General features: G+C 41.2%; 1 protein-coding gene across 1 annotated transcript in view; it reads left to right on the top strand.

Annotated features, from left to right (window-relative positions):
- Positions 1-11,474: 11,474 nt before the first annotated feature.
- The window catches only part of LOC307140503 (histone deacetylase 4-like), a gene marked incomplete at its 5' end in the record, with an annotated part of 31,705 nt that continues 27,957 nt past the window's right edge, over positions 11,475-15,222 (top strand). Inside the window, 3 exons of the mRNA XM_079840062.1 lie at positions 11,475-11,573; positions 13,445-13,631; positions 15,030-15,208. Coding sequence (XP_079696188.1) covers positions 11,475-11,573; positions 13,445-13,631; positions 15,030-15,208 — 465 coding nt within the window. The remainder of the gene's footprint in view (positions 11,574-13,444; positions 13,632-15,029; positions 15,209-15,222) is intronic.

Here is a 15,222-nt window from a genome sequence, read left to right as displayed (position 1 = left end):
AGTGAAATAATAAAAAACATAAATTAAAAGTATTTCGATTGTTTCCATCTTTTAAAATGTCAGACACGACCACAAGCAAACGATCTAATACACATGGTTTGTTATTTTTACTACATGCTAAAATTCCCACAACTTTGTTAGTTTAGAATGACGTTGGAGATGAAGAATAAATAATCAACACTTGACAGAGCAGACATCAAGTGTTAGACAGTAATCTAGGTTACTCCGCGCGGAGGTATCATCAGCATAACAATGAAAACGAACTGCTACAACAGCTAATTTGAGTCAATTCAGAAGAATGTTGAGGTCGATAGTATCAAATGCAGCGCTAAGATCGAGTAACACTAATAGAGAGATACAGCCACAATCGGATGATAAGAGTAAATCATGTGTAACTCTGATGAGAGCAGTCTCAGTGCTATGATACGCTCTAAATCCTGACTGGAAATCCTCACAGATACCATTTCTTTCTAAAAAGGAACATAATTGTGAAGACACTGCCTTTTCTAGTGTTTCTGACAGAAAGGGTAGATTTGAGATTGGCCTGTAATTGACTAATTCTGGAGGATCAAGTTGCGTTTTTTTAATAAGTGGTTTAATAATAGCCAACTTAAAAGTTTTCGGTACATATCCTAATGACAAAGATGAATTAATGATATTAAGAAGAGGATCTATGACCTCTGGAAGCAGGTGTCTAAAGTGCTGGGAAAGAGAGTCAATAGTTTCTGAGTTTTCTAACATCGAGTTATTCTAAGCTCTCTGGGATGCTGAGGAGATGATACTGATGAGGAAGATTATTTACAAAGCAATCTTTAGTGGCGGCAGTGATAGTTCTACCATATTTGAAGCGAGGGGGCGGCTTTCATCCTTGGCTGAATGAAGTATACATGATACTAGGTCTGATCTGAGATGTCATCGCTCTGCTGCAGAATTTGATTGGCATCAACATTTATTCCATTTGACTATATCAGGTCTAAAGTATGATTACGGCGATTATTGGAGTTAGGCAACACGTGTCAGGACCCACTCGAGTGGTTACAGTCATAAATCACATCTCAGTCACACAGATCATGACAGGCTTGAAACTTTATCAAACATTTTCTCTTTTCTAGGGTTTACATGGAGTCAAACAATAAATTAACAACTATAAATATCTCAATTAAGAGTGTCCACATTATTTTCACATTGTAATAAGCTTTTAAATGGCACTAAATATGGAAGAATTCTGATCTGTTTAATCAGGCATGCAGTAAAACTGTACCGCCCTCATCCGGATACAACGGAAAACACACGTTCAGGTCCAATCAACATAGAAAGACTTCAGGACAATGTTTGGGGACATTAAAATAATCGGAACCATCTGAAAATAAAGTCCCTGAACTATAAAAAATACTTTAATTTTCTAAACTGAAATGACAAAATCTTGTAGCTTGAAATTGTGAATTTGCAGAAATCTGTCATTTGCAATGATTGCCAGAACGTTTACAATCTCTGCATTTGGATTTGGATAACAGAATGTGCACTAATTGTACAGCCCATGTGATCTGTGTTGATCATCTGACGGGTGATCGCTTGATATGCAGCCAATGGCATTAGAGGAATAAAATGGATGCTGAAAGTGAAAATGAAGCAAGTGACACACACACACACACACACACACACACACACACTAATGCAGCTCCTAGCAACAGCGTATTCTTCCTTCAGTCACAGAATGTGTGTTAGTGACTGAGACTCCATCAGCGTCCTCGGAGTCAAATATAAAACACTGCTGACTTTTTATAGCTCAGCATTCTTCACTAAAGCATTTACAGATATTTAGCAGTTTAGATATTTTGATAAGAAATCAATAGCACATATCTTAGACATGTATTTATTATAAATCAAACGGTCACAGAACTGATGCTTCTAAAGCAAACAGAAGGAAGAGACGGCAGGATAATGCCTTACACTCACTCACTTCAGTGAAGCTTTATTGGAGCATTTCTTCAAGGTCATACTGGAGTTGGATATCTGTGATAAAAAGGGTTTTCATGCGGTAATAAGACAACATGAAAGAAAGACTCGTCTCTCTCACACAGGACATATTCAGTCTTTAGTCTAAGGTTAGGGTTAGTCACAAATGAGCACATCACCATTGCTAACGGAAACAACACTGACCCTACCACTAAAAGAAAACTGTTGAAACTTTACACATTCACTTCATTCATACATTTCATATTAGCTCATATAAATGTAATGAGTTTTCTCAAAGGAAGCGCTCGATGACGACTCGATCTTCCCCAGAACTCACTATCAGCCGAAGTTTCCAAAAAGGTCAGAAAAGAGCCGAACACGAACAACAAATAATGAACAATCAATCACATGACTCTCTGTAGATCAGCTTAACTGAGAGTGTGTTTCTGTCCAATTAGTCCAAACAAACAATCCAGATGTGTGTCTGAGCGCTTTACAGCTGACCTCCCAAACACACAATTAACCACCCACACTCATTTACACTGCTAATTGATGACAGACACACACACACACACACACACACACACACACACACACACACACAACTATCTAAATCAAGACACACCAACTAAACCCTCATTTTAAAATGATTTATCTATGAATCATTTTTCCAAATGAAGATGTCAACTAATGTCACTGTAAGGAGGTTTTGCCAGATTCAACTGAAGAAAGATACAAACTACAAAACTATAGCTAACACACACACACACACACACACACACACACACACACACACACACACACACACACACACACACACACACACACACACACACACACACGTTCTGGATGGGTTAGTGAAGAACTCTTCAAGCTCACTCTACCTAAGCGCTCCATTTGTTGCCGTAGCAACAGCACCATTCCTGGCAAAAGTTCTGCCTCTAACCGCTCTCAACCTCCATTTGTTTAACATATGAAACAAAAAAATACAGCAATCCCCCAAGGTGCCAAGTGCTGACCCTTCATGAAGGTCATTCTACTGCCAGTAAAAATAAACAAATCAATTTAGCATGGGATGTCAGCGTATATCTGAGGGTTTATTGATTCATATCTCTGTTTAAGCCAGAGGACACATCGAGAGAGCGAGGAACATTTGAAAAAGAAACTCTTGTTTTAGAAATGACGAACTGTGGGATGGATTGAAACACCATTCTAGTGTTGCTCTAAAGGCCCGTTATACTCACAGCAAAGGTCTTTTTCATTTTTCACTTTGGGGTAAAGAAGTTTGAAATACGTGAGCATCGATAAACAACGTCGCGACGGCGAGAGAGCAACGTTTAGATGAACAAGTGCTGCTAGCTTTCCTCTCAATAACAAAATACACACACAACAGAAATGAGCAGTGAGAACACATCTGATCATAGAGATGTGGGTGTTTGCAGCAGCTCTGAGATCCAGAGTTTATTTATACAGCACTTTATAAAGCATTCGTCAAAGAGCCAACAGTCGCTGAAGGAAACAACACCAGGTTTATTAGACTAGGTCAGGAAACCAGCTAGAGAAGAGAAGAAATGCAGATGTGTTTAAAGGGCTCATGAATTGAGAAATCTACTTTTCATTCAGCCTTTGATATATAGAAGTTCATCATGATATAAGAATATCCTGTAAGTCTCAGAGCTGAAAACTTCCTTGTTAGTCAAAGAAAAGCTTTTATAGACACCCGGCCCAGCAAACGCTCAATCTCAGAATGTGTCCGGCTGTGATGTCATTGTGTGGTGAAACGCCGCCTCAACAGAAGAAGAAGAACGCCTAATTTTGTAGCCCCGCCCACCGCCTCGTGGAGCTAAACGGATCCGAGTAATAAAGATGCCGAAGATAGCGAGATATTGAGCTGTGTCGGATGTGGAAGAACAGTCGCTGCATAAGCTTCCTCCGGATTCTAATATTAGGAATGTGTGGTTGAACTCTATTTTTAATGAAGATCCAGCTCACGAGGGGAAGACTTTGCGTCTGTTCCTTCATTTCACCGCGGATTCGTTTGTAAACAAGAGGCTGGATTGGAGACAGGATGAGATTACATGAATGAATGAAGCAACACACTAATGTGAGAAAAACATGTGTTTAAATGTGATAGTACGTGAACATAACTTAGCTCGCTGTCACAGAGCTCGGGGTTGTGTTTTCCACACCGGATACCAAACGTGTCATCTTAAAGAGTGGAATAACATTCCTTTCTTGATGTGCGTTGTTCACTCTCTTGACTTGATTTTTGATCAATTTGCTGAGGAATTTGGAGAAGTTTGCTGATCGATTGCTCCTGTCTGCCTGCTGTGTCTGTTGCTCTGTAGCTCAAGTCTGTAGCTCTGTAGAGCCTTGCTTACGTTTGAATCTTTATTTTGATATTTCCTCTTTCTTATACTGCTAAATATAACTTACTCTTCACCATACATTGTTTAAAAATTGCCTATCACGTTAAATTTGACATCGCTAGCTTTTAATCTAAATCACCATCACACATTAGCATTTCGCTAGCCTGTTAGCTTGTTATCTCTGCACCCGGGTCTCCCTTTTTCTGAGTCCATAACTTGGATTAGTAAATTGTGTCCAGCAAACGATTGTGGTAAGTGGTAAATTGGATTAATCAACAAACACGGTAAGTGATGTCTTCTCCTGTCATTATCACTTGCACCGCATGTCGCATGTTCAGTATAGGCTTCTCCGCTGGCGAACAGAGCTTCACATGTGATAAATGTAAGGAGATAGTTAGGCTGACGGAGAAGATTTCAGAATTAGAAACACACATCCATACTTTATCTGAGAGTAGTGAGGATGTAACAGCTTTAGACACTGATTTGGATGCGAATAGCTTAGTGAACTCTGCACATTCTTCGGTTCCGGCTGCAGGGCCCTCGCAGCAGGGAAACTGGGTAACAGTGAGGCAGCATAGTCGCAGACCAAAGAACCGCTTTTCCGTTCCGGTTAGAACATCAAACAGGTTCTCCCCTCTCAGTGAAGCACCCACTGAGTATCCTGTTGAAAGTGCCCTAGTCATTGGCGATTCTATTACACGGAACGTGAAGATAGAGACACTAGCCACCATAGTCACTTGTTTACCGGGAGCCAGAGCACCTGACATCAAAGCAAATTTAAAAGTGCTGGCTAAAGCTAATCGTAAATTCTCTAAGATTATTATTCACGTCGGCACTAATGATGTTCGACTTCGCCAGTCGGAGATCACCAAAATAAACATTAAAGAGGTGTGTGAACTCGCTAGTACGATGTCAGAGGCTGTTTTTTGTTCTGGACCGCTCCCTGTAAAAAGGAGTGATGAGATAGTTAGCAGACTATCATCACTCAATGGCTGGTTGTCTAAGTGGTGTCTGCAAAATAACATAGGGTTCATAGACAATTGGAAAAGTTTTTGGGGCAGACCTGACCTGTTGAAGAAGGATGGCATCCATCCCTCTTGGGGTTGTGCCGCTCTTCTCTCTAGTAATCTGGCACATAGTCTTAGAGCTAAACCTTGACTCACTAGGGCCCAGGTCAGGAAGCAGACAAACTGGCTAAACCGACCGTCTGCTAGCTGTCTCACGTTACCGGAGTCAGATAAATCCCAGCACATAGAGACTCTTTCACCTAGATATTATCATATAGAGACTGTTTCTGTTCCCCGAATTAGTAAATACAAAAAAACATCAAAACCATTCAACAGTAAAAATTTAATTGACGTCCAACAAATAAACAAAAGATATAATACAGATGAACAATTGATAAAGCTTGGGTTGCTGAATATTAGATCCCTTTCCCCAAAAGCGCTTATTGTTAATGATATTATTACAGATAATAATCTAGATGTGCTCTGTTTGACAGAAACCTGGCTAAAACCTGACGACTACATTACCTTAAATGAGTCCACCCCCCAAGATTATTGTTATAAACATGAGCCGCGTCTGAAAGGTAAAGGGGGAGGGGTTGCTGTAATTTATAATAATATCTTCAGTATTACTCAGAAGTCTAGTTTCAAATATAATTCCTTCGAAGTTTTGGTGCTTTATGTAACGCTATGTAGTGTACATGATAAAACCCGTTCAACATTTGTGTTAGCTACTGTATACAGGCCACCAGGGCATAATACAGACTTTATCAAAGAATTTGCTGATTTTCTATCAGAGTTAGTACTGGCCGTAGATAAAGTACTAACTGTTGGTGATTTTAATATCCATGTAGACAACGGAAAAGACGTATTGGGATTAGCATTTAAAGACACACTAAACTCTATTGGAGTTAGGCAACACGTGTCAGAAGCCACTCATCGCCATAATCATACTTTAGACCTAATATTGTCACATGGAATAAATGTTGATACCGTTGAAATTCTGCAGCAGAGCGATGACATCTCAGATCATTACTTAGTATCATGTATACTTAATTTAGCTAAGGTTGCAAAGCCGCCCCCTCGCTTTAAAAATGGCAGGACAATCACTGCCGCTACTAAAGATTGCTTTTTAAATAATCTCCCTCATCAGTATCATCTGCTCAGCATCCCAGATAGTATAGAAGAACTCGATGTTGCAACAGAAACTATTGACTCTCTCTTTTCCAGCACTTTAGACACAGTTGCTCCTCTGCGCTTAAAGAAGATTAAAGAAAATAGTCCAACGCCGTGGTACAACGAGCACACCCGGGCCCTTAAAACAGCAGCCAGAAAAATGGAGCGCAGCTGGAAGAAAACAAAATTAGAGGTATTTCGTAATTCGTGGAAAGAGCACATGATCACATACAGAAAGGCTGTAAAAACTGCTAGATCTGCTTATTTCTCAACTCTCTTGGAAGAAAACAAACACAACCCAAGGTATTTATTCGATACAGTGGCTAAATTAAACAAAAATAAAGCTTCAACTTCTGATGATTGTAAACAGCACAGCAGTAATGACTTTATGAACTTCTTCACATGTAAGATTGATAATATTAGGAAAAATGTTTTAACCATGCAGCCGTCTAATACAGCATCACATCAGACAGAGCATTGTAGTGTCACTGAGGAAAAATTACACTCATTCACTGCTATAGGAGAAGAAGAATTGCTACATGCTACCATTGGGAGATATCATTAGGAAGCATGGCGTTAGTTTTCATTGTTATGCTGACGATACTCAGCTCTAGATTTCTTCACGCCCTGAAGAAACTTACCAATTCACAAGATTAACGGAATGCATAGCTGATATAAAACATTGGATGACCGGTAATTTCCTGCAACTCAATTCAGAAAAAAATGAATTTTTAATTATTGGACAAAAAAGCTCCACAAGTAGTAACCTAGAATACTGTCTAACACTTGATGGCTGTCTTGAGGAACCTGGGTGTGCTCTTTGATACCAATCTTTCGTTTGAAAGCCACGTTTCTAGCATCTGTAAAACTGCTTTCTACCATCTTAAAAATATATCTAAATTACGGCACATGCTCTCAATGCAAAATGCTGAACAGTTAGTTCATGCGTTCATGACCTCAAGGTTAGATTATTGTAATGCTCTACTGGGTGGTTGCCCTGCTCGCTTAATAAATAAACTCCAGCTGGTCCAAAACGCAGCAGCTCCAGTTCTTACTAGAACCAGGAAGTATGACCATATTAGCCCAGTTCTGTCAACACTGCACTGGCTGCCTATTAAACATCGCATACATTTTAAAATCTTACTTATTACTTACAAAGCACTAAATGGTTTAGCTCCCCAATACTTGAGCGAGCTCTTAACATATTATACTCCATCACGTCTACTGCGGTCTCAAAATTCTGGCCAGTTGATAATACCGAGAATATCCAAATCAACTGCAGGCGGTCGATCTTTTTCCTATTTAGCTCCTAAACTCTGGAACTCTTCCTAACATTGTTCGGGAAGCAGACACACTCTGTCAGTTTAAATCTAGACTAAAAACACATCTCTTTACTGTGGCATACACATAAAACGCTTTTTCAATAAAATGATTGTTAGGCTGCATTAACTAGGTCAGCCGGAACCGGGAACACTTCCCATAACACCTGATGTACTCGTGACATCATCAGAAGAATGGCATCTACGCTAATGTTAGTCTCTCTGTTTATCCCGCGGTTTACTGCAGTCAGCCGGATCCAGGCCGTATCCAGTTCAGATGGTGGACCTGCGCTCAGAGAAGACGAACACAGGACCAACACAGGACCAACACACATTGGTGGCAGTGGGTTGAGCTGTTCCAGTGCTAGTCCTGAAAACCAACCGTTAGAACCGTCGACTGGACTCGGAGTGAGATAATAATAATAATAATAATAAATCTTTATTTTCTATAGCGCCTTTAAATGTACATCTCAAAGCGCTTTACAGAAACAGACAAAACATAGTAAACAAAAGTAGAAATAAACAAAAAAGAAAAATGATTAAAAAGAAAAATGTTATATCAAAAACAATTAAAAACTATATAAAATTGATACAAACGTTCAATAAAAAGCTACCCTAAAAAAATGAGTTTTAAGGCAAGATTTGAAAATTTTAATTCTCTCTTTCCATGTTACTTTCGGTTAGATAGAATTAGTGATTTAAAAGCCTCCGCCGGTGATACCGGTATTACCGGTGTTGTCACACATCAATTAACCGGTGGGAAAATTTCCTCACCGTCACATCCCTACTGCTAGTAGAGCATTGCAGTAGTCCAGTCTTGAAATTACAAGAGCTTGGGCGAGTAGCTGTGCCGCATATTCTAACAGGAATGGTCAGATTTCAGACTAACCCTGCATGACCATTGTTGAGATGTGGGTGGAAAGCTCAGCTGGTCGTCAAACACTAAGCCCGGGTTCCTTGCTGTCCTGGTGGTGTCCGTGTTGTGATGTTGTGGTCAGCTGATGGGTTTGCAGGGATTACGAGGAGCTCTGTCTTTGCAAGGTTGAGCTGCAGATGACCCTCCTTTATCCAAGCAGAGATACGAGATGAGACGGTGTGGTCATCGGGTTTGGATGAAAGATAGAGCTGTGTATCATCTGAACCTTGAGGCACACCCTGTGATTAGCTGATGTGAGCTTGATCTGGCAGTGCGGTCTGACTGAAGCCACTGAAGGACAGTCTGAGAGGGTGGACAGGAGGATCTGGGGGTTAACGCTGTCAAAGGCCACAGAAAGTTCAAGCAGAATAAGAAAAGGTGACTTCTTTACGTTCACTCTTGCCAGCCGAAGAGTCTCCGTGGCGTAGCCAGACTGAAGGTTGTTCTGTGAAAGAGAAGCTTAATGTTTTGAATAGTCTCCGGGTGTCTGAGGTGCTGATTTTGTTTTGGGAGTGGGATATCTTGGCAGCAGAAACACTAGAGGAGAAAGAGGACAGGAGAGAATGGGACGAGCTCAGGTCAGCAGGTGTTTAGTCTTGTGCCATTTCCTCTCAGCAGCTCTGAGCTTTGTTTGACCATCACGGAGAGCATCTGTGAGCCGGGGACTGGTGAGAGGTGAGAGGACAGATATATTCAAGGCAGGATGTTAGTGTGGAGCATAGAGAAGAGAAGTGGGCAATGGGATACCCAGACCACAGAGGAAAAGAGAGTAGGAGAGAGAGAGCGGAGGTTAGGACGACAGGAGACCAGAGGAGGGGTCAGAGAGATGGAGAGAGAAGTGGTCAGAGAGATGTAGTAGAGTCAGAAGATGGATGGTGCAGTTCTTTGACCTGCAGGAGTGTGACCCGTGTAACAGTAATGATTCAATCAGTCGTCTAGCAGGAAGGCCAAAGTCTGAACACCTCACAGCCCTCATGACTTTTCTAATCAAATCATACTTAAACAAAGGGCCTGTGTGTTGATGTAATCATCTACGCTGATTAGATCCGAGGCGTCATCGTGTAGCCGCAAGAGATTGGAGCGTTGAACTCTTTGGGCGTCGGCCATCCCCTCTATAAGAACAGGAGCGACCATCAACTCTTTGCATTTTCGCCACCACAAGGAACGGACCTCTTGGCATTTCGCCATGGAGGGGAAGACCAACCCTGAGAGAAGGCCTCCCTGCACGGAGAGAGAAATCGGCAGACTTCTGGAGCGACTTTCCTAAACTTCAAAGAAATTCTCCTGGACCCGCAAATCCTTAGCGAACTTCCCCGACGATTCGAACTCAGACACTTACACGAGAAGCCGTAGTAATGCAAGTATTCTATTTCACAATCCAACTGCTTGTAAAAGGTTGTCTGAATTATTAATTGTTAATTCCTTGAGGGCTCTTGCGAAAGGACTATGAAGCTGTCTCTCTCTCTCTCTCTCTCTCTCTCTCTCTCTCTCTCTCTCTGTCTGTCTCTCTCTGTCTCTCGTTAATTCTCTCTTTCCATCATTCTTTTTCCCTTATTCGTTAAGTTTCATGTTTCCTTGTTTGTACCATATTGTTTGTTTTCTCCTACATATATATGCATATTTCCCCCGTATGACTCGTAGCTTTGTAAACTGTAGTTGTTTTATTAAAACCCAATGATTGCATTGAAGTGAATCCGTATTGTTTTGCTCACAAATATCAAAGTCAATGAGACGTAAGATTTTAGCTACCCATTTAAGCTTGATTTTCTTGTATTACTACTTCAGTGATACAAACTGTACAAACATAAGAGATATTATTTGTCCTGATCAAGCAGATTAATGTTTCTTAAGGTTTGTAAGATTGATAATTCCGTTATCGTTACCGAAAGGTTCCGTTATACGTTGAGATTGTCTGTACAACAAGCAAATCATATTCATAGACTCATGAATATTTATACCATTTGAATTAATTATTCCCCGAAACTCAATGTTGCTACACCCGTCTCTTGAGGTCAAATTGTAATAAACGTTCCTAAATTGCAGTTTAAAGAAAGACACAATGAAAATGTGGACCGTTGAGTTTTTGATACCCTCATATCTAAAGTACAAACAATCCACCTTCACACAAAAACAGCCGTTTTCACCCCTAACCATAATATATACAAAAAAGTTCATTCAAAGCAGTCAATGGAATCCTACAAAGAAACCTGGGTTTCCAGCACTGTTTGGCCGTTGCCAATCGGATTGTCCGAAGCGTTCCAAAACCGCCAACCACGACGACTCCACAGATAGTTAGTATCTTCTCCATAGGTTTACCAGTTCCAGGCAACAATCCAATGGCATTTCCCACACGCATTAAGCGGTTGAACTAGTCAGATAGAGCAACTTAACTCAAGATCTCGTTTAATACAAACTTAATTTAAACATATGGCTCTGATGATCAGCACAAATAAACACATTTTCCCATCATGGCCTTTCAGAAACTGTTTCACAAAGGATGAAAACAGTGAGCTATAGCTCAACCATCCTGATTTCATATTACCACACTTCCTTAACTTCACTTGCTCTCTCCTTATATCGGTGACCTCACCCTCATACCTAAAGTCATTGCCCACTAGTGTTTAGGAATAGAACTACAGTCACAGTCCAACCATCCTTGATCTGTTACAAAATGAAGGCAGAAGAGTAAGGAAGTCAGTTGCTTGAGTCTAAGTGGATGTTGAAGTCACAAAGAATGACACATGGAGTGCCGTCCTCCGGAAAAGATGATCGCAGCAGATCTAACTTCACCAGGACGTTTCTAGTTGACCTGGTGGACGGGATATGGCCACAAGTTAGGCTGGATTAGTGAAACATCTAAAAACACATCTTCTCCAGCAGCACCTAACCAATCAAGAATAGCACTTATCACTCTATTCATTTTCTGTTTGTCTGTTTAATAAAAAAAACTAAATAAAAAAATCCTGTGTGTTCTGTTCTACAACCCCAAATCAGAAAAAGTTGGGACAGTATGGAAAACGCAAATAAAAAAAAAGAAGTGATTTCTAAATTAACTTTAAATATTTTGTGTTCATATTGTCTGCAATGAAATACTAGTCAATGTTTTGTCTGGTCAACTTCATGTCATTTGTAAATATGCATCCTTTCCTGTCATTCAGACCTGCAACACATTTCAAAAAAAGTTGGGACATTAAAGCATTTACCACTTTGTAATGTTGCCATTCCTTTTCACAACACTTAAAAGACGTTTAGGGACTGAAGACACCAAGTGATGAAGTGTTTCAGGTGTAATTTTGTCCCATTCTTCCTGCAAACAAGTCTTAAGGTGGGCAACAGTTCGGGGTCTTCATTGTCCACATTCTCTATTGGAGACAGGTCAGGACTGAGGCAGGCCAGTCAAGTACCCGAACCCTCTTCCTCCGCAGCCAGGACTTTGTAATGTGTGCAGAATGTGCTTTTGCATTGTCTTGTTGAAATATGCATGGACGTCCCTGGAAAATATGTCTTCTTGAAGGCAGCATATTATGCTCCAAAATCTCTATGCACTTTTCAGCATTAATGGTGCCTTCACAGAAGTGCAAGTTACCTTTGCCAAGGGCACTGACACAACCCCATACCATGACAGACCCTGGCTTCTGGACTTGTTGCTGGTAACAGTCTGGATGATCCTTTTCTTCTTTGGTCCGGTACACACGGCGTCCATTCCTCCCAAAAAATACTGATTCATCTGACCCCAGTACACGTTTCCACTGTGTGATGGTCCATCCCAGATGCCTCCGAGCCCAGAGAAGTCGACGGCGCTTCTGGACACTGTTAACATAGGGCTTCCTTTTGGCACAGTACAGTTTTAACTGGCATTTGTGGATGTAACTACGTATTGTGGTACTTGACAAAGGTTTGCCAAAGTAGTCCTGAGCCCATGTGGTGATATGGCTTCTAGATGATGACGATTCTTGATGCAGTGCCGCCTGAGGGATCGGAGATCACGGTTGTTCAGCTTAGGCTTGCGCCCTTGTCCTTTACGCACTGAAATTCCTCCAGATTCCTCAAATCTTTTAATTATGTTATGCACTGTTGAATGTGAAACATCCAAATCTCTTCCTATCTTTCTTTGAGGAACATTGTTTTTAAACATTTCAATAATTTTCTCACATATTTGTTGGCAAACTGGCGATCCTCGGCCCATCTTTGCTCCTAAAGGATTAGACCTTTCTTGGATGCTGTTTTTGTACCAAATCATAATTACAGTAACCTGTTTGCATCACCTGTTTCAAATCACATCATTATTTAACTATTTTACCTCATTACTAGCCCTAAATTGCTCCTGTCCCAACTTTTTTTGAAATGTGTTGCAGGTCTGAATGACAGGAAAGGATGCATATTTACAAATGACATGAAGTTGACCAGACAAAACATGAAATATTTTGTGTTCATATTGTCTGCAATGAAATACAAGTCAAAGTAAATTTAGAAATCACTTCTTTTTTTATTTATTTGCGTTTTCCATACTGTCCCAACTTTTTCTGATTTGGGGTTGTAGAAACGATTAGCGAATAGTTTGTGTGTGTGTGAGAAATGGTCAGGGTCGATCTGAGGCGTGTGTTTGAGCTCTGGAGTGTGTTTTTTTGGCGCTCGTCTTCCTTTTGCTTCATAATGTGATGCTTAGGAAAAGATTGAGTTTCATTTTGTCATTTCTTCCACAAGGTGACGTCTACCCAGCCAGACAGTGATCATTTGTCGGTGACTGGTTTACCCATAAGCTCTCCGTTCCTGGCCGCTTCTCACCTTCCGTCGTTCCTTGGCAATTCAGACACTGCAAACTCCCACAATGCACTGCTGCAGCACATGGTCCTTCTGGAGCAATCTGCCCCACCGAGTCCTTTAGCCACAGGTGAGTAGAGCTCAGAGTCTGTTAAAAACCTCTTGATTTGTGCAATGGCTGAGCGTTTCCCAGGGCCGGTGTGAAAGCGTTATGTAAACCGTGAGATGTGTGTATGGGCCGCTCTTCATAACCAAATCAGGGCTCCTCACAGGTCATTAGATCAGTGCTGGGCGGGTCTGTCTCCGTGCCAGCGCGGGGTTCGCTCTCGCGCAGGCTCAGAAGAATACCCCTCTGAGTCCCTGAATGAAACAACGATCCCGCTCAGAGCCATTTTCAGCTGCCAGGTCCGCCACGCATGGACGCTCGTGACGTCTGGAGGATCCTGAATGGATAGACATGCGTTCCGATGTGCTTCTGGAGACTTCCGGTTGAAGCCAGCCGTCATGAGTGTGTGTGTGTGTGTGTGTGTGTGTGTGTGTGTGTGTGTGTGTGTGTGTGTGTGTGTGTGTGTGTGTGTGTGTGTGTGTGTGTGTGTGTGTGTGTGTGTGTGTGTGTGTGTGTGTGTGTGTGTGTGTGTGTGTGTGTGTGTGTGTGTGTGTGTGTGTTCATTAGGGTTGGGTATCGTTTGGGTTTTTTTCCATTCCGGTGCCAAACCGATACTTTTAAAACGGTACCGGTGCCTGAACCGATACTTTAAAAAAAAGGCCACAAAACGAGGTGGATGACATTAAATGGCTTTTTTATATATATTTTTTATTTAAATTGAACCATTTATTTAAAGTTTAATGTATACTTAAATGTATGAATATAAATAAATACAAAACACAATTTACTTATTTACAAATTATTATTGACTTATTTACAAATTCACAGTAAAACCTAAGCCACTAACTCAACTACAACAAGCCTTATATAACTCTAAATAACAGTTACAGTAATAACAGCAGTCATCTGTGTTCTTGCTCTGCTACAAACCAGCTTCAAGCTTCAGCTTTATTTTGAAATATGATCATATTGTCTGGCTAAATATTTTAGAACGCATGGCCTTATTGTTTCCATGGCGACACGTCATGTTTCTCACATAACACACAGCGGCCACAATAAGGCTAACAGCTCAGCTGTATCGGGTTTATTTCGTTTTTTCTTTTTATTCAAAATATTCACAAACTTCTTAACTGTGTCACGAACTATCTGATGTTCAAATGTGTGAGTGAATGTGTGTTAGTTGATCTATAAAGCGCAATGGGCGGCGCCATGTTAGTTTACGCCTCAGAATCGGATCTGTCGGTTTTACAACACTTGAGTTCATTCTCGTCTCACAAAATGCATGAAATTAAGTGACCAGTGAACTGGAAGAAGAATAGAGAAAACTATAGAGTTACTGTATAATGTGCATGTATCTGATGTGAATAAAACACAGGCGTGTGTTCATGAGGCGTGTGTTCATGAGGCGTGTGTTCTGCACAGGTATGGCCGGGATGTCTCCGAGCCTGCAGAAGCTGAAGCAGCACCGGCCGCTGGGACGCACTCAGTCGGCTCCTCTGCCCCAGAGTGGACAGGCCCTCCAGCAGCTCGTGGTCCAGCAGCAGCACCAGCAGTTCCTGGAGAAACACAAGCAGCACTTCCAGCAGCTTCACATCAACAAGGTCAGAGATCAGAC

The sequence above is a fragment of the Gobio gobio genome (assembly GCF_949357685.1).
Source record: "Gobio gobio genome assembly, chromosome: 17".
NCBI lineage: Eukaryota > Metazoa > Chordata > Actinopteri > Cypriniformes > Gobionidae > Gobio > Gobio gobio.
This window is presented reverse-complemented; position numbering and strand designations above follow the sequence as displayed.